Raw genomic sequence first — 21,140 nt, 5'->3', positions numbered from 1 at the left:
AATAATAGTTTATAGGTGTTCTAATGAGTTAATCAATTACACAAGTGCTTAAAAATTTTCCATAATTTTGCATGAAAGCGTATTTTTCTAATAACAACATGAGTTCATTTTCATATTTTGGCTAAATAGCTCGACTCCGAAGGAGGAGGGCTATTTTACAATTACTTAAAAGTTCAATCAAATGTTCCGAAGTATAGGAATGCTAGGGAATAAAGAAGATACATCAAAAGAAACAAGAATTTCATTTTCACTTAGAATTAAATTATTGACTTTTGAAATAACCTGTTGGCTGTTTTTGACTGAAAAAGATTCGAAATGTAATTTTAATGTCTCAAATGGCTTTACTAAAAACTTTGATATGTTGTAAGTTGGAGATCCTAGTGGAGACAGTTGGTATCATTTTATTGCCAGGTTTATGGACTTTTGGTAAAGAATATAATTTTGTAATTGTAGGGTTGGAAAGCTGTAACTTGAATTTTTTCTGAAGAGGAAACAAGGTTTTTGCACTTATTTAATGCTATCTTAGCCTGTGAGATCATTTTTGATAAAGGGTTTTTTGTCAACATCCTTAGCGAAACACGTGTCGAGAGTAAAATAAAGAGTTTCGGTTAGTGGTAAATTTGTCTCATAGTTTACTTAATATATGTTTGAATGAATCTGACAATTCTTTTTCACGAAACTTAAGAGTGACTTACTACTGAACTAATATCTATTTTATACAGGGTATCAGATTTTTAAAATGAGGTATCATTCGACCCCCCTTTCCATTTAAGATTTTAGAAGTTATATCTTGCCAGAGGGCTGCTGCAGTTTGATTGTAAACTAAACTAAAAAATGTCCTCAAAAATAAATCTGACGTGTTTTTGGAAATTTTGACATTTTATACAAAGGCAGAAATATAGAGGGTGGTACCTTTTCAAATTGACACCCTGTATATTACATCTATCAGTAAATTATTCGAAATACAAAAATTTAATTTAACAATATACTAGATAAATTTTTGTTCGATTAATTCCGGCGGAAATTAAATTAATCAGGACCAGCTGCGAACAATTTGTATTGTATGAATATTATAGCCCTATATATTTAGCCTGTTAGGCAAAAGTCGGCTCGGGCGAATTGGAGTTTAGATTAAAAAATAAGTATTAGAACAATACATATTAAGCGCTCACTCCAAATTTGTTCATCAATATCATAATTATTCCTTGTAGAAAATCTAATGAGAAAACTATAAATATTTTTAGCAATTTAACAATATAATGTTGTTAAAATTATGTTTCTCTTACTATTAACAATAGTATCTTGTGGGTTTCACTATCCTGCGCTACTTTTTCTTCAAGCTTTTAATTCCGCAAACAAAAATGAGATACCTTCATTTGATTTTGAGGCACAGGGTACCTTTCACAAAAGAGGCAAAACATATTTTTTAATTGAGGCCAAGAAAAAAAAATTAAGAAATTTGAGAATTTTGGAAATAGTGGTATTTTTGGATAGTGGTATCATGGATAATGTTTTATTTGAAAGCGACCACTCGCTTAAAATTCTGATAATTAGTACAATTTTAATATAAAATTTGTTGACTTAGCACATAAGTATTTCCTTTAATTATCACAATTATTGCATTTAAATTGGAACATTTTAAAAATGTCGAAATTATGCGGGTTCTCTAACTACGCATAAGGTGCTTTAAGTACAACTTAAAAAATAGCCTTTAAGTACAGTAAGGTAAAAAAAGTTCGTAACATTTGACAAGATTAGGGTATATTTGAGGTTACATTGTTGGATGTTCTTATGGATGAAAATATGTTATGAAGTGAACTATGTGTTGTGAGTGTTCTAGTTTCTTCTTCAAATTCAATAACTGAGCGTATGATGTAGTATTTTCTAAATTTAGCTTTATTTAAATCATGATGTTAAATAAAGTTTTTTCGTAGACTTCTTATGTTTTAAACATTCTTTTAATTTTGTTTGGAATTTAATTTTGTTCAAGCTAAATACTAGGACATGTGTGGTAGATTTATTACTGCCAAAATACTAGGAATATTGTCTGTAACATTTATAAGGTACCAATAAACAAATCACGATAATAACGTTTTAATAGAGAATACCAAATATTTAGGATTAAGAACTTTCAAAATGAAAATGTATAAGCTATAGACTGAATTCTTCTGATGAATATTCTAATTTTCTACAGATGAACTAAAACACTGTATGTCGAAGGCCATTTTATTATTTAATTTGTTTTGTAAAAATTGCGTAGTATTTTAGGTACTTGTTTTAAATTTTATCTCTATTTTGTGTTCCAATTTTAATTTGACATTTTTATTAATATTTTATCTCTATACTATACTTATCTACTATACTTATCCATATTTCTGAAGAACAATAAAAATATTATTATTATTATAAATTGTACTGAAATTTCTTATATGCCTACCTCTTACACATAAAAGATAGCCGAACATTAAAATTACCCAAATTTGAGTCATCCCTTGGCTAGGAATATCGTTGTTACCTAATAAATGATGAAAGTTTAAGCTTCAAAGGAGACTAATTTGTCTTTAATCATTCTAAAATAAGAGCTTCTTAAGTTTTTCCAATGCTGAAGCTTTCCAAGTTTGAATAAAGTATCCAGAAAGATACGCGGATGATAAAATATTTGACCGTCAGATGCTTGAAAATAATCTGCCTACCTTATTAGAATTAATTTTATATTTGATTATATTGAAACGTTTCATTAGAGATTTAAAATTTAAATCATTAAATTATTATGAGAATGAGAAAACTTAAACATATATAAAGAAGGACCTCTTTTTTTCATTTTTAACAGCAACGTAAATAAGTAAAATATTGGCTTAAAAATATGCGATCAGATAAAAGGTAAAGTTAAGAGCTGTATTTAAAATAAATACATATTATAAACCTTGGCACTTACCTTACAACAAGCACATCTCTACAGCACGCCAAATGAAGAACAGATCGGCCCAAGCGCGTTTGAATTCCTATTTTATTCAAATTATATATAGATTGGTGTATTTCATGCTTCAGTTCCTCACTACTAAACCATCTCGTCAATAAAGATGCCAGATGAAGTGTGATAATTGTAACCTTTACGAAAATTAATAACTTAAAATTCGAGTGTAATAATATTAGTAATTTTTATTGACCTACCCTCGTTAAATATGTCATATCTTTATCTTGACTGGGTAACCTATTTAAAGTCTGATTTCCTAAATCTACTTCTTTAATAGCCTTTTTAAACACTCTTAAAATCTCGTTAGCGTCTACAGGCGGTACGAGTCGACCCCTGTTCGTGTTTTTTCCCTCCTCCCCCATCATAAATGAGAACAATTCCGTGAAGCTGAATAAACTGCTTTGAGTCATAGGATTTAGGCATTCTAACATACTCTGTTGCATGTCCAATGCGTAGTTCCATAGCTCGATACATCTAAAAATTATTTGTGAGTGTAATTAATAATAATTAATATTTATATACAAATGATAATATTGGGATTATGCAGGAGAGTAAATCGGTTTTAGTAGTTTTTTTATATTTCTTAAAAAATCATAGAATGTTAAATTATACAAGATGCCTCAAACAGCGAATGCCACAATTGTTACCTCGGTATCTATATACGATGCCTAGCAAAAGAAAACAAGGTTTCTATTTTTTAACAAAATTTCTACTTTATTATATTTAAAAAAAATCCTTGGATACTATACCTATAATAAAGTAGATAATAAAAATAAAACATAAAGATGCTCACAAAAAAGATGTCAAAGTCAAAATCTACTTTATTTACTAAGTTTACAAACTTGTGCTAAAAGCTTCCTAATCCTAGAATTTACAATACAGAATACAGAATCCATTTTGATTATACATAGGAGCAAATTTTATATCATCAAAAAAAAAATAAAAAAAGGAAGAAAAGAAACGGCAAGAACTAACATAAAACAAGAATAAAAAAAATCTGATCAACAGATTTTCTCGATGATATTCCGCTGGACATAAGGCAACATATGTATTTCATGCAAGACGGAGCGCCAGCACACTTCTCTAGAGCTGTCAGAGAGTACGTGGACAACCGTTTTCCTAATCGCTGGATAGGTCGTGGGAGCCAGAGGTCATGGCCGGCGCGAAGTCCCGATTTTAACCCGCTGGATTTTTGTGTATGGGGCTATATGAAGTCGCTCGTTTACAAAGAAATAGTGAATTCCAGAGAAGAACTATGGCAGAGAATTTTATATGCTGCACAAAAGCTACGAAACGAACAATTATTTTTTTAAATTAGGAGATCTTTCAGCAAAAGAACTGTTAAATGTATTGAAGTGAATGGTAGACATTTTGAACAGTTTTTGTCAAAAGCAGATCTATTTTTTTACTAAATCTCGTCACAGTTTCAAAATGGAAAAGTTATTAGTCGCATAGTTATGTTTGTTTTCGTTAATGTTATTTTCTTTCAATAGATTTTCTAGTGTCATAGTTATTTTAAATAAAGTTAATTAAATGATAATCCAATTTTTGTCTGCATTATTCTCAATGACTTATACTAAAACATTATTTATGATGTAAAAAATGATTGGTAAAGAGTAACAAGACATTATTGCTTACTTGAGCTGCTGTACTAAATAATTTGAAGGTAGATATCTCGAAAACGGCGACTCTGAGCGACCCGAAAGTAGTATACCTTTTTTACGTAAAAAATATGAAAAAAGTATTATTTTCAATAAAAACTTAAATACAGTTAAGCACAAAAAAGTTATGACCTTATGAAAGAGAAAAAGATGTCGCAGGCAGCGCCTCCTACATTGTACACTCAATTTCTTAAAAAAATGAATTTCTCGACCTAAAAAACCCCTAACTACAAATTTTTGTGAAAAAAAGTTAACTTTTGTTAAAATTATTGGGGAAAAACAAAAAAAAAGTTTTAAGTTTAACACCCTGTATCTCAGTTAATATCAACTTTTGGATATAGGTAAATATAGTTAAATCGTAATATTTTTACATCAGGAGTCTGTGGTTTTTCCATGTACCATTAATTAGCGGACACCCTGTATAAATCCAATTAAATTCCGTAAGGTCGTCTTCACTATAGAGTGCCAAGCCACTTCTACTGCTTTGAATCTGGCTTACATTTTTAATTTGTCCGATATTTACTACGATTTTTTTGTCTACGATTCTCTATGGGTTTAACGTCAGCACTCTGGGCTGTCCCCTTAAGAACAGTAATTTCTTTGGTGCTCAATTTTTTGTTAAAGGATTTTAGCAGTATGCTTTGGATCATGGTCATGGTGAAACTCCCGATCCATATTCCAGTCAATTTTGACAATAGAGGTCATTTCAATACCAAAGAAGCAACCCCAAACTTGTATATTTCCACCTTCATAGTCAACAGTGTCAAAAGTATACTTTAGATCAAGTCGTAATTCACTTTTATCGGAAAATAATACTGTATTACAAATCGGATGGTTCGATTTTTCTTCGAAATGAAGAGTTTCTTGGATGGTGCATCCCTATGGTCTGAGTACTAAGCAGGTCATCTAGTTTATAAGGTCTGATGAAGCTTTATTAGCGAAACATATAACCTTCGTGATATATATTAGGGATGTTTTGAGACCGAGACTTATAGTTTTTATTTTTTTCTCTACTTACGTAACTTATTTAAAACTTGTCTAGTGTTCTCATTGCGAGATATAAAATGCAAGTAGTCTGGATTCTTACACAGAGGCGTAACAGTGGATTTACTTGACAATTTACTTGAAGTGGCAGTGGCTTTCAAGTAAATTTGATTTACTTGCAACAATCTAAATCTAGCTTCTCTAAATAAAATATCCGAGGAATACAATTTTGGTTTGTTTAATATTTAAGTTTGTATAACATGACCTTCAGAACATATTTTTGGGAAATCATAAGAGGTTTCAGGATGGTCTTACTTGTTTAATAATTAATTCAACCGAACCATAACCAAACATGCGGCAAAATGAGAACCAGCAGAGCTGGATTGGTCGAGGTGAATCTTATGTATGTTCTGTTCGATCCCCGGACTTAAACTCCCTGGATTATTTCCTATAAAGACACCTAACGTCATTAGTTTATACTACTCCAGAGGGAGATGTAGAAGATTTGGGAAATCAAATAAGGACAAAATATCCTTAGAATAGTCCAAGGAATAATCTCTTAAATTTTTGCCGCATGTTTAGTAAAACCCTGTGTACTACGGACTTTACAAATGTTTCTCTACTTTTACTCCTCGCAAATACTTGTTTTTGTGGCAAGAACTTTAAAATCTTAAAGGTGTTTTTAAATTCCTCTTAATTTAAATAAAGAATGTGAAGATTTATTTATGGCCAATAGTCAATAGCATTGAAATAAAGCTAATTTCAATGATCATTATAAATCCGTTGTTTTATTACAGGGTAATTTGTAGAAATATTATAATATATAATATATTTTTAATCTTTAGGACTAGAATATTACATTGAAAAACATAGTTTAAATTGGAACATTTTATATATTTTTTTCATTTTTTAACTATTGACTTGGTATCTTATTAACAGCTGAACAGTTATTCCTATAGCATATTTTAAATCAATTATTATTTCCATTTAAATGATGGACCAAATTCAAACGTTTCTCAACAGTTTGACAATGGAATATCCATCATAAGAAATTTTATCTTAGAGGATTTAGTTGAAATAGAATTATTATTACTTTAATGCGCTGTTTTAGTGACCCAGTTCAATTGTGTTAAGACTTTTTTTCTTTTAATGCCAACATTTCGGCCTATATTGGCCCTTTATAGGGTCGAGCAGAAAATTAAGGCTCTTCATTAGACTATAAAAAGTGAAAACCACTTCTTTCTATCTATTGTAGAGCCCTGAAAATGAATTAAACATAATTCAAAACGTTGGCAAGAAACAAATAGTTTTTTTTTTAACAATTGACCAATACGTCCACAAAATACATTTTCTAATACACAATCTTTGGTCAAATATTAAATCAAACAAATTTAATACCTGTTAAATTTGCCCGCGTCCGCATACACTGCTCCCCTATATCTAATATAGTAACTCGTGTCTGGATGTGCGGGTCCTAAAATTCTTTCGCGCATTACTAGTGCCTGCATGCGCATCTCGTCCGGGTCAGCCATAAGATCATCCAGTCCTTGTAAATCTGATATTTCCGTTACGTAATCGTACGCTGCGACTTTTTTCGTTTTCGGCTTTGGCATGGGAATACCATCTCCGAAATACCTGTAAATAAAAAAAGTCCCGTTAAGTGTACTTTAAGATATACTAAACGTAATTTTTATTCAAAATTGAAGACCTATGAAAGGATAGAGTGTTAAGTACTAAAGGCCTTTGTTCTTATTAACTATACAGAATGATCCTCCGGGAATTGCATCAATTGATTATAGGAAAACCATGAACATGCTGAAGACTATACCAGTTGACTTGCAGCGATGCTATCAACAGTATGAAAAACGTCTCCATCGGTATGTATATATTATATATATTATATTATAGCTGCCCAAAGGAACTACTTTGAAAGGTATATTAAGAATAACATTAATGCTTGAAAAAAATAAAAACTCTGATCAAAAAATCTCTGTCACACATAGCAACATCTGAATTTTTCCATTTTTGAACCATAAGTTCTTCAACCAAAGAACTCAAATTAACCAACGCAAAACGGTAAAACGCATGCCTACGACCGATAATTCTAAAAGTTAACTAAATAAAATTCCCTTCCCTAACAATCTCTCTTATCACCTAAGGTACCGTTGGCCGAGCCTTCAGTGGAAAATAGAATAATGGTGGAACTCCCTAGACAAGGCGCTAGAAAACGCAAAAAAACAATAAAAGATACGTAAAATGGACAATAATAGTGCTCCAATTAGGTTGCAGTCCACGGACCGATCAAATTCGCTGCATGGCTGAGTGTCAGGTCGCGGATAATCAATAAATCGCGTAAAGTTATTGATATAAAAGTTTATACGGATTCAAAGGCTGTGCAAGTACCTAAGACAAAAGAACTACAAAATAGATTACTGGTGTTAGGAATTTTGTTACTATCTCAGATAAATAGATAGATGCCAGTTAAATGTTGGTGAAACATCGTAATATTACCGTCGATATCGACAGTGTATATCGAAAATATTACATTATAACAGTAATCCAGTTTTTTTGCTTTTATGCTATAAATAAACTATAAAGTTTTCCCAAATGAATACGAGTAGAAATAAGTAATTACAGAAAATTTTACAAAAATAATACAAAGCAACATCACTTCCTTTTAACAAAAGAGCCATGAATCAAATAGTTCAATCAATATCAAATCAATTTTAATATATTACTTGTACTAATTAAATTTTAACATATTAGGGCCAAGTGGTGTAAAAATGAGACACTTTTTAAATCTTTCATATTTTTCAGGTCTTAGACTACTTTGCAAGAATCGAAAAAAAAATTATAGGATGTAAGTGATAATCAGAAAACTATTGCAAAAATAAAAACATAGCAAGTTTACCTATATTATGAGAAAAAAAATTAAAGCTCTGTCTCATATTTATCCTTGGAAAAGTGCAAATATGAGACAGCCCAGGTGAAATATGAAACAGTAGTAAAATTCACCTGTGTCGGACCTGCCCTCTAAACCAAAAATAAGACACTCAGGGAAGAATTCAGACACGATTTTTTAAAATTTACAAAATAAACGAATCCGAAAATTCTTATTTATAGAAAAAACGTACAAAAATGTTTATTAAGTAGTAACCATTGATTCTTAAACTAAATATTGAGTCAAAACTTGAGCAAAGGATTCCAAACTAAAAAATATTCTTACATAAAAAAATAAGGGAAAAAAGTAAATAACCTAATAACATAGAGGAACAGGTTTACTATTAATGAAAATTAAACGAACTAAATATTTGTTGAAATCTATTGGAAAAAGATACATATCTGCCGTTCTAGAAGTTCCTGCAAGCGGATCTGGGGGTGGTAGTTTTAAAACAATATCTTCCTTTACATTATTGATTTCCCAAACTGGATTAACAAATTTATTTCTCTTCGTAAATAGTAAACACAAAATTAATTTTTGGGTAGCAATTTTTTTACAAAAGCCATGTAGTGCATGTTCTTATTTTTAGTTTTAAATTTAACCAAAACGAAATCGCCGGTAGTTACAATTTCTTCCGTCACTGATTTAGATTCAATAAGGTGTGATAATGGCACATCTTCTGTCTCACTTTCATATTCACTTTGAACTACATCCTCGTTAGTCCCATTTCTAACCAAAGTGTCATATTCTCGATATCGTTTTCGGCCTCGTATTGAACCTCCTCGTCTTGCTCAGATTCTGAACTACTTAAAGGTTGTTTTTTAATTTTCTTTGCTTTTTTATTCTTCTTAACTATATTTCTTTTCTTTATGTCCTTTTCTTTATCCATATTTTCAATTAGCTTTGCGTAGTCGCCACTAGTTAGTATTTAACTGCTGCTGAGTATTTTACGACGTTTCTATGCCATAAAGGGTGTCTTGTTAATTTTACTTAACAAAATGGATTCGAAAGAAGAATTTTTGCTCTCTGGTTTCCCAGATGTCGTAGACACTACATTGTCAGCTGACACCAAACTTTTGCTGCAACTATTTCTAGATTCTGAGCCTACTTGTTTATTAACAATATTTTCTTGGGTTTCATTAATTTCTAGCTGATCGCTCTGTATATCAAGAGTATATGATTGTATATAAATAACAAAAATATATGTCTCATATTTACACCTGCAGTGTCTGATTTTTACCTCAGTGCGTGTCTCAAATTGAACCCTCCAGAACCTACAGACCATAGTTTTCTACCTACCTCAAATAAAGCAACGGATTTTGTAATTTTAATTTTGAGCATAGGGTTACTGAAAAATAATAAATTGTAGTCAGGAGGTCCTTACAACTGCTGCTATCAGTTTATATAAAAAAATTGGTTAGTATTTTTAAAATTAGTATTTTTTATTTGTGTGTCTCATTTTTGCACCACTTGACCCTACTTGAAAATTTTAATACTTTAACTGTTTTAATTTTTATTAAAGTTACCTCTCTTGCATTGCCCGTTTCCACAGTTCCAACGCTCCAATCATATCCCTTTTCTTATCCACACAAGTTGTTCCTAATAATTCTAAAGCATCTATTCTTTCTCTTCTAGGAACAATGTGTGTCAGTTTAATTAAATATTCTACTATATGATTATGGCCTGTTACTGCAGCCGCTAATAAGGGAGTCATTCCTAAAAATACAAAAAAATTAGTCACACCGCAACTTATCTCTCCACGATTAAAAACCAAGAAAACCTTACCATAAGAATCTACATCCATTGTCGCGCCATGCTCAATAAGTAACTTTAAGATTTCTAAACTACCACTCTCCGCGCAGTCGTGTAATGCCGTATTTCCTTTGACACTTTTTCTATTAATACTGGCTTTAAGACTTAACAAGTACCTTACTATTTTAATGTTACCCTTATAGCAAGCAATCATCAAACAAGTATGTCCGTGTTTATTCGCTATCTGAAAAATAAATATTATAATAATTTAATTATTCATGCGGTTAACGTATGAATAATCAAATTAGCTTTTGCATGTTCCTTCAAATTACCTCAATATCTGCTCCATGCTGTACGAGATATTTGACTATTTCTAAATGGCCATCAAAACATGCCGCCCTCAAGGGAGTGGAGTTCGTCCTCGTGGTGGTATTCACTTTGGCCCCATGGCTTACCAACAGCTTCACTATGTCCACATGACCCGCAGCAGCTGCGCACCATAAAGGCGGAGCACCTTCTATCGTTTCGCCGTCAAAGTTAACTGAAAAAAAAATTGTTGTCGTAAAGGATAATTCGTTTAAAATATAAATTATTTATTTTAAGACAAATTTTAACAAAACTTTATCCAAAGACCCAAAGGGGTAGGAAAAAGCATTCTTGCTTAAAGAACCTTGGAGACTAGCCCAAGGATCCGTCGGATCTTCGCCTGGATTGTTCCTAACCTTCATTGTTCAATATGGCAGAAGAAAGACTCAATGCTAGAGACTTTTTTTTCAAATCAAGATTTGTCAGTTATAAGCATAACCTGTAAAATGTAGAATTTCAAATAGATCATGATTCAAGGAATTCTATAAATATTCCTCTACATCTAGTGGTGTTGACGTGATTTTTACTAAGGCACTATACAGATAAAACTTTGAGTGCGTTTTTAGTAGTCATTAAAAAATGGTGTTTAGGTGATCCTAAAGTTTTTAAAGACTAGTTCAATTCGAACCTTTCTTATTTTGACCTTACAGGTTTTCAGGATTGCGAAGGTTCTGGCTATTCTGATTAAGAGAGTGAGTTACATTTTCAAGACCACATTTAACTTTGGGAGAGAAAAGAATCCAGATTGTTTGCCATTGAAGCAACTAAAGATGAGTTGGGCAAGCAAATGACACCTTAGATGTTTTTTTTTTTTTTGGGATATGGCCAACCAAGGTTCTTTGAATGTACTTTTCATTATTAACCAAACGATTAGATTAGAGAGAGAATTTTGCTGACATCATTATTTAGTCTTAGAACTGCTAATTTTTTCTTAAGACTTTCCGCCACTGAAAAGAGATCTTTTTAGAACATCTTTAAGAAATTCTGCTTAATATATTCTGTAATATTTATATGGGTGTCCTTTTATCAAAAATTTTAATTTAGATTTGTCCTGAATCTATGCACTTATGATAATTGAATTTGTGCTGTGATATAATATGAATCTGTTACTTATTGACAATTTTTCTAATGTTCTTGTAAAAAACTGTTTGAAGAATTACCAACTACATAATCATTTAAATATTTTTTTATAATACTTAATTATTTTATTCAGCTTGTATTATCTATTTTAGTTATAAATACTGTACCTAGTGTCTTATTGTAATGTATAAATAATAAGAAATATGTCTAAACGGATTTTTAGGCATATCAAGCCTTTTTAGTTTTAAGTTCTAAGCCTTTCTTGCAAAAAAACATTTTTCCAGCTTTGCTTCTCCGCATCTCAAAGAACTGATATGACTTAATTAAAGGATAATATTTATACCAAAACGAAAAAACGCAAAGTCTTGGTGTCAAATAATAATATTATAAAGAATAACATGGTGGTATATAAAGGATTGAATAAACCGTTAAGTCTACTTAGTTAAATTATTATAGTATATAGTGGATCCACCTGCTAAGAGTTTTTGGGCTAATAATGGAATTCTCTGTATTTGTATGAAATATATGCTTCGTAGCACCATATATAGAGAAAAAAGATAGTTGCATTTTAGAGAAATTTTTATAAGGTTTTTGTTATTGTGTTTTTTATTGCTCAATTTATTGGTTGTGAAACCAATGGATTTTTGGGTGATATTTAATGATTTGCTGAACAATTTGGTTCATAATTTTCAGGAAGACTATAGGTATAGGCTTAATAAGGAAATAAAGATTTATTTAATTATAAGCTTGTATTAACTGGGCAAATATCTACATTAAGTTGTCTAGGTGCTAATTATAAAGGTCTTTGTAATTTACGATTAATCTTAAACTATTCATAAAAATGTATTGTTAATTTCAATATTTCATAATAATTGATTGATTGACTAATTAGGTTAGTCACCTTGGAACACAAAAACATAATGATCTCTGAAAAATCGCAATGCGTGTATCAAAACCATGCATGTTGTTCGAATATGTCTAGTGAATTTTGTTTAATTTTATTATATGTTATTGCACATTCACCCATTTTAAATCATTTAGCTCGTATCTTTTATAATCTGTATCTACTGGAAGCATTAAGACATAGTCCAGGGAACATTGAAGTAATTACAGTGTGACAAAATAAGAGAGTAACAATTCAGAGGTGGTAGTTTAGAAGAAGAGATTAATTAAAACAAATTATTTTATTATGAATAGCCTACTAAAATATCATTTGTTTATGCGAGTTCTCTGAAGCGACTCTTTGCTATTGATTGGTCAGCTTTGTTTTCTATATAAATTTTGATGAATACTTTCTGATTGTCCAGTTACATAATATCATAATCTGCGCCATCAATCTTTATAATCTCATAAGTAAATACATGGCTATGTTAAAGAAATTCAAGGTGATACATTTGGCACGTCAATAAAGCGCTTTTTTTTTATCTCTCGACACAATTTTTTTTAAACCTAACTCTACCTAAATAATTAATTTAAAGTCATGAGACAAAAAATTCAAGGCGGAACAATTAGTAAGAACCAAAAAAGCTTCAGGTAAAGAGTGCTCAGAAGAATACAGAGTTGCAGAGGGCAACAAAAGCCATACACTCAGTTAATGTATTGTAATCAAGCTGTGATTCAATCATTACTATAGAAAAGTATAAAGTAAAGATGAAGCTTTCTTTTGAATACTTGAACAATAATCCAACTAAGAAACTTGATTAAGAAAAAATATTTAAAAATGAAGATGCCGAATAGAGACAAAGAACGCCGACTTAGTTTCAAGTTTACCTAAATAAGAAATTCAAAAAAAAATATGGTTATTCCAGGAGTTTTTAGACTTTACTTCGGCTCATAGTCATTTGGATTAATAAATAACGTTTGCTGGCCTAAAGATAGACAGACCAGAGAAAAACTGAGTTATTTTAATATTTAGTAAGAAAATAATAAAAACGATAATAGGAATCAAACCATGATCAAATTGGGCGAAAAAGGAATATTAGAAGAGGACAAGAATTATGCAAGAAAGTAACAGAAATAACTACTTGAACCAACTAATTAAATGTTCAATATCTTTGAAGGATTTATTTAAAATATGGCACAAAAGAACTAAAAATCCAAATTTCTTCTTGGCACTCGCGTAGTAATCACGTATAGTAAAACTACTGAGGTCAAATAATAATATACATAAAATATATATAAATAATCTATCTCGCTTATCTCAAATGATTTACATAAAAATGCACTCGAGCAAAAACTTATTTATTTCTGAATTCGCCCCCTTGTTAATCAACCTTGATATTTTAATTACTGAGCTCATAATCTCCTCATTTTTAAAAACTCAAGCAAAATGAGGATTAAGAAAAAGAATATCACAAACATAAGTTTCGAGTTACATTAACGTAGGTCAACAATATAAAGCAAAGCTAGAGTTTGAATAAAGTGAACTATAATATTGCAACTTTTATCGCTATTCGTTTGATTAAAATAAATTATAAAATATATTATTATGAACTATATATTTACGGTTGCAAGATGAGCCGTGGAATGAGATTATGTCAATATAACCAAAACAAATAGAAGCCAAGCAAACAGATAACATAAGTTCGGAACCAGTAGGAGATGACAAAGCATAAATTTCCTGGTAGAGACGATTGGTCTCTTGCAGAATATACACATTTAAAACTTCTTCTTTAGAACTACTTTTTCTTTTTTTTTATTAAAACCATTATTTTTTCAGCTGGCAAATATTGTGTTTCTGTTAAGGTCTTCTTAAGCTTCCCCGATTGCTCTAGGTATATAAGTTTCTTATATAAGATCTTATTTGCTTTTTATTGTTCCAATTCACAAGACTGAAATTCTTGACAATATTTACTCTTTTATCTACACTGTCAAGATTTATTGAAAAACTTATTAAAACCTAATTTTCTGGAAAATCCAAGCACCAATAGGGTCCATATTTGCAATTTTTTATGACCTATATTATCAGATAAACGGTTATGGCCACAGTGTTTTTTGACTTGACAAAGGCGTTTAGTTATTACATACATGTGGGAAAAGTTCCTGCTTTAGAACATTTGTCACTATTATTTTAGCACCCAGCGACTGGTTATTGGTTCCTAATGTTTCGAATACTGGTCAGTAACCTGGGGAGTATCACAAATCTGTTTTAGGACTCTGTTCTATTATACTTTAACGACCTAACAATTAAACCCGATGGCTGATCTTGAGACTATAAATAATTTCTTCGAGAAAATCTTTAAATCCCTATAAGACAAAATTGGACCCATTAGTTCGTGTCCATATTCCAACAATATTAAATTATATAGTTCGGCGAGGCATTTTATAAATGGATAGTAATATAACATGGATTGTATAATTAGTTTTATATGTAGATACGATGGATTGTATTCTATAAAAAATATTGGTACATCCTAAATATATACAACATATAAACATGTGGGCTACTTCGCTGAGATCAAGAGAAATAGATCATCGTTGACGAGCGCTATGCCCGTATATAATTATTAATTATTAAGGTTCGAAACATTACCAATATTCTGTACATACATTAAGTCATACACTGATCGCTAATTAACTTTTTTTAGCACTTACCCGAACCAGGTTGTTCAATGTCAGCTTGACATTTCTCGATGAGATATTCTGCGACGTCATAATGTCCATTCCTGCAGGCAATGACTAGTGGAGTCGCACCGGAGGTTTTCGCCGCCACCAACATCGACACTTCGTCTTTACCCTTGTTGCAGTGTAAATATATCTAAAAAGAAAAACAACATAGTTAAATAACAATCTGGTTATTATTTTCCTTGTTGACTTTTTGGAATAATTGTAATATAAATTTATTAATGGGCGGAAATTTGTTATTATTAATGCTATACATAAACACATCTGCAGTGTGCCTGCTTAAGTTTGCATCATGTAAGAAATCTTTGTAATATTAAACTTAAAAATATAAATTCATGAAACACTCGATGTAAGTCTAGACTATAAAGGTTTAACCAACATAACCAGATTTTCTCCTTTATTCTAAATTCAGACGTAGTTAACCAACTGCATGGCTTTAGACCATTTTTTATCTACATTCCAGGTCATAATAAGATGTAGATAAAATAAATACCAAATTACTCCGAAATTTTTGAAAAATATGGACAATTATTTAAAATCCTTGGAAAAATAAAAAGTGATGTCAAATTCCTAGAATAAAATTAAACTTTATTCTCATTTACTCGAAATTCATAAAATACATAAAAGAGAATAAGACAAGACAAAATGTTTTAAATTCCTGAAATATACAAAAAAATTCCCTGACATTTCTGAATAAACTTACTAAAACCTAAGATATATGAACATTTTTTCAGATTTTTTATATTCAGATAACTTAAAAAAAAAAAACAAAAAATTAAATAAAATAAAAAATATTAAATACAGAACATGACTGTCTAACATTTCAATCAAAAAAAACTACAATTGTAACTACAATGTAAGTCTTAGCTCTCTTTATTCTACATGAGAGATGATTAAAAATTTTGAGAGATGTAATTTCTGGACCATCCTGTACTTGCGACAATCGGATAAAAGGGTTGTATAATTTATCTGCATTTTGAATTTTATAAAAATTAAGATCTCCAGATCTCATGCGGTTGGAAAGATTTTTATGTACTTTACATGCGCACTCCAAGATATAGATGTTAATTATAGTTAAGATTTTTTCTTTTTTAAAAGTACCACGGCAATTTTCTCTGAAGGAAAGTCTAAACATGGTAAGTACAATGCGCTTTTGACTTATTAGCACTCTCCCAATACTGGAGGAATTACTTCAAGCTAACAACGCATATAGGATAGAGTGGAATGCACTGAGGCATAATAAAAGCTTTAACAAGTCTCGAAGCTGCAAGATGGCATAATTGCTGTGTGACAATCGATTGCACACAGATTCCACCTGAGGATCCCTTGATAGATGTCTATCAATTACAAATTACAAGAACTTGGCGGAGTGTTCTTGGATGAGGCTACTTGATGACTCCTCTCTAAGGAGTAAGCTCCTGAATAGCTGGAATCAGAGTAAAAACAATGAAATTGGTTTTCAAACTATTCAAACAAAGAACATTTTTCTGGCACCACACTTGGTGCCTTTTGAGTGGATAGCCTGGTAGTCAGTACCCTAGACAACTTCTGATGTATCGTCGGCAAAAAGTGTTATATAACATTCATTAACCAGGAGAGGCAAGTCATTAATAAAAAGTAAAAACAAAATGGGCCCAAGAACAGTACCCTGTGGATGAACACTATCTAGATATGGTCACCTGACCACTAACCTTTAATATTAATTAACAGCCTCGGTTCTACCTTATTTAGTAGTAAAGCATGATTAATGGTATCAAATGCTTTAGTTAAATCAAAAAAGATACCAACAGATTTTAACTTTAATTAAAAATTATTCAATATATTACTATAAAGAGATATTATAGCGTCTGATGTAGAGAGTCCAGACCTGAATCCAAACTGATGACATGACAGTATACCAAAAGAATCTAAACATGCAATAAGTCTTCTTTTAAAGGATTTTTCGAGGATCGTTGAGAATACAGACAGGAGAGCAATAGGCCTATAGTTACTCACTTCTGCTATCTCCCCCTTTTTATGAAGAGGTACGACAACAGCTGTTTTTAGCTCTTTATGAAAATATCCAAACTGAAATTATAAATTCAGAAGATAGCTAAGTGGAGAGATAATATGCGAAGCCCATGCTAGCAATAAGTAGCAAGGTATCTCGTCTATACTGGATGACTTTTCCTGAAGGAACATTTTTATAATCTCAAGAGTTTCACCTTCGGTGAGAGGGAATAAAAAAAGTGATTGGGATAAAGAGATTGGCCTATGGGTGTCAGAAAATTATCTGTGATCCTTCGCACTGACTCCACAAAAAAATTATTAAAGTTATTAGCAATATTGAGGTTGCCAGTAGTAACCAAATTAGGAACACACTTTGTTCCGCAACTTAAGAAGTTCGTGATTGAGTTATTAATTTTAATGCACTAATTTTTAAATGCACTTGCCTTGCAATGAAGTTTCAAAATGCACTACTAATCTTGGATCTAGTAATCTTGATTACTTGAAAAATAAAAATCCTTTGCTATTTGAATCAATGACTTATCGGTACTGACCTTCACTGAACATATTTCCCAGTTATTGAAAATTATGGAAATCCTAGGTCAGACGAATACTTGCATACTGTTTATCAATTTGGTCACATTTTAAAGTCATTCATATAAATGCATTGGACAGAGAAAGTTTGTGGGCCTTTAAAGTAGGAATTCCCTTACCTGTTGATTACAATTATAACATTAATTCTCCGAGCCAGAAATGTAATTCACTTCATTAAATAAAAGACTTAATAACAGTGATATGATCATGAATCCGAAATTGCTTTTAAGAATGGATCTGAATATTTCCCCAAGACTTACAAGGTCTAGTGTTTCTCTTGATTACCATCAAACTAACTATGAACTTAGTAATTTCGTATTTTTGAGCTACCAAAAAGAATGATCAATCAACATTATTACTTTCAATAATTAGGTTTGTTCTAGCATCAATTTCAAACGGTTCAAAACTATCTGAAGCATGCGCATTTTCCTGATGGCGTTTAAGCACACAAATCGCTCGTTTGAAACTTCTAGTCGAGCGTACTAGCGAATGTAAATTTTGATTTGGAAACTGTGTGGAAAAACTGAACTGGAAAATGGTTTTTTTTTTCTTATTTGAGGTTATCATAAATTTGGGCTGTGTTTGCTATAAAAGGAACAAGCTTAAAAAAGGCTAGAAAATCAGTGACTATACAATATAGGTACGTTATGTTCGTTCAAGTGCAATTAATAAAAGGTTGAATAGAGAATTTTTTCATTAATGGTTAATAGAGTAACTCATCAAGTTCTGATTCGGATACGAACAACATTCATTTTGATTCCGACTTGGTAGATGATGATGATGATTATGAGTTTTTCTTCCATGATGCAAAGCGGTCCAAAATTAAGGTTATGTTGATGTTACTGACCCCTCTACAAAATATACATAATATAGAATTTATTAAGCATTTTAGACTTACTCGAGAAATAACTCATGTTAGTGCTCAAAAATCTTATCAGAGTATTTTATAACCTCAAAATTATAAAAACAAACAACAAGGCAGAAAAGCTTATTCGACAATTGATATGAAATTTTCTATTGATTTTCCTTCCTTCTAGCAAAAAACCGTTTGTTACCAGTTTGCGGATTGAACATGCGCACTAAAGCAGTACAATAAACTAGTGTTAAACCATTTAAAAATATACGCTAGAACAAACCTATTATGTCGTAAACAATAAAAAATGTTCTTTAAAAATGAAATTTTACAAGGTTTCTAAAGGTTTTCTATATCAGGTTTATAAAGGTAAACAATGAAAATACGAATAGGTATTATCATCTCGGGAGAAAAATGCATCAATGGAAACAATTCCTATCATCTGTGCTTAACTCTTCTAAACTTTGTGCTTAAATATATAGAATGATGTGATCCAAGCCTATATTTAAATATCAATTACACAATCCGTGTGAGTGCACTGGTCAAAGGCCAAAATAGCTGCTACACCTGCCAAGTAAACCTATATTAGTAAATTCGTTAAGATACGTAAATGATCTGAACTAAAAAAATAACTGTTTTTTCCTTACTACGATCGCTGCGACAAATAAATTATAAATCGTATCTTCAGGCCATTAGGAAATATTTCTAACCTTTAAAATAAAAAACATTAACCTTCAAACTTCAGAAAAATATGTATAATTTCGGTCGCGGACGGTATGATAATTATTTAAAATGAACATTTCGTAACTGTGCCACTTGGCGGTATTAAAAGACAAAAATAAGAATAGCCGTCAACGTTCTATGCGGCCGGCGTTGTTGTTTAAGCGTTGGTTGATGACCCTTGATAATGACCTCCTTTCGCCTTGCAAGGCTTAGAAAGTAGCCGAGAACAATAAAATGCAACTTGCTATAACGTTCGTTATAAGATAAGCGGGCGTATCTATCTTGGTGTAAGGTACCAAAAGACGTGGTAATGCTTCATTAAATTTTATCAACCTATCTAATGCCTCAACTTCCTTGGGTGTGAATGTAGTGGTAGAGGACCAGGCAGTTTGAGGCATTGTGTACGAGCCAAAATTAAAACAAGAAAAAATAGATGAGATCATCATTTTTTCTTGTTCCTAGGAATCTTATATGGAAAGTAATATTCAGGAATACATACAAGGAAATGATACCCTCAACGAATCCCACACGTCACAACTCGTAGGAAGAATATAGACGTTTCGAACAGGACATGCAGTTCAGAAGATAAAAGATTATCTGTGATCACAAAGATCGCAAGGATGGAGTGATGTTAGCTGCTAAGCGAATAAGATGGGTGCTAAGATAAAGTAGAACCAAATAATATCAAACCGGCAAAACGCCGGCAGTGGAAAAAAAGAGATCACTAAGTTTTACTAGCGCCTACCGGGGAATACCCGTATTATAGTCGGCCAATGTGTTCTAACTGAAGCTTATCATTTATGGAGGAATTCCTTGGTGGTTATTAGCCTACTGCATTACTACACAGCCATTACCTTTGAGTAAGCAAAGCTGTTCTTGAGGCCTTGAAAAACTAGTGACAATTCAATCTAATAATAATCATTGATCATAAAAAATTATTAGTAGGCAAGCGATATTAAAAACATGCATATTTAATATTTTCCTAATCATTTATATCCTATATTATTAACCATTAAACTAATAAATCAGAACCTACTGACATTTAAAAATTAAATAATTATATCAAATCATTATATGAAACGATCTAAATTAGACACAGATTTAATCCCTCTATATTTACACTGTTCAAAAAACAAATTATATATACTATAGGAGAAAATTAAAGAGGTGAATTGAATTGAATTAACCTATGGAATTCCAGATATCAGGATCAAATCCGACTTTACCAAAAGAAAGAGATATCTAGTAGAGATAAATAAGTTTGAAAATAAACGTGCTAACATGTTTTTTCGAGAGTTTCTTTGGTAATATGGATAAGGTTGAAGGAGAGTCTTTAGAAGATTCCCAATTTTCGTTTCATCACAAAGAATTTGATGTATCATGTGGTCTTTCACAATAAATAATGCTAAGATTTTCTCAGATCTTATCAACCATTTATGGTCTTTAATTCTAGCTCTACTTGTTTTTCTATCATATTTCGTATAGTAACTTCGAGGAATAAAGTAGACAACGGAAGTTTCGAAGAAAATTATATCTTTTTCCGTTCTTAGATATTCAATCAATGATTATGGACAAAGTGTATCTCTATGATACTAGTTATTT

General features: G+C 31.2%; 1 protein-coding gene across 3 annotated transcripts in view; it reads right to left on the bottom strand.

The window, feature by feature from the left end:
• The window catches only part of LOC126743227 (protein fem-1 homolog CG6966), a 70,843-nt gene that overhangs the window by 9,469 nt on the left and 40,234 nt on the right, over positions 1 to 21,140 (bottom strand). For 2 of the 3 annotated variants that reach the window (XM_050450223.1, XM_050450237.1), the window contains exons 2-8: positions 15,353 to 15,515; positions 10,645 to 10,853; positions 10,346 to 10,556; positions 10,087 to 10,276; positions 7,018 to 7,254; positions 3,172 to 3,448; positions 2,936 to 3,126 (exon numbers count right to left, since the gene is read on the bottom strand). In XM_050450223.1, the coding sequence (XP_050306180.1) occupies positions 2,936 to 3,126; positions 3,172 to 3,448; positions 7,018 to 7,254; positions 10,087 to 10,276; positions 10,346 to 10,556; positions 10,645 to 10,853; positions 15,353 to 15,515 (1,478 nt within the window). The remainder of the gene's footprint in view (positions 1 to 2,935; positions 3,127 to 3,171; positions 3,449 to 7,017; positions 7,255 to 10,086; positions 10,277 to 10,345; positions 10,557 to 10,644; positions 10,854 to 15,352; positions 15,516 to 21,140) is intronic. The other variant, XM_050450230.1, reaches the window with a different exon arrangement.

The sequence above is a fragment of the Anthonomus grandis genome, chromosome 1, assembly GCF_022605725.1.
Source record: "Anthonomus grandis grandis chromosome 1, icAntGran1.3, whole genome shotgun sequence".
In the NCBI taxonomy this organism is placed as follows: domain Eukaryota; kingdom Metazoa; phylum Arthropoda; class Insecta; order Coleoptera; family Curculionidae; genus Anthonomus; species Anthonomus grandis.
This window is presented reverse-complemented; position numbering and strand designations above follow the sequence as displayed.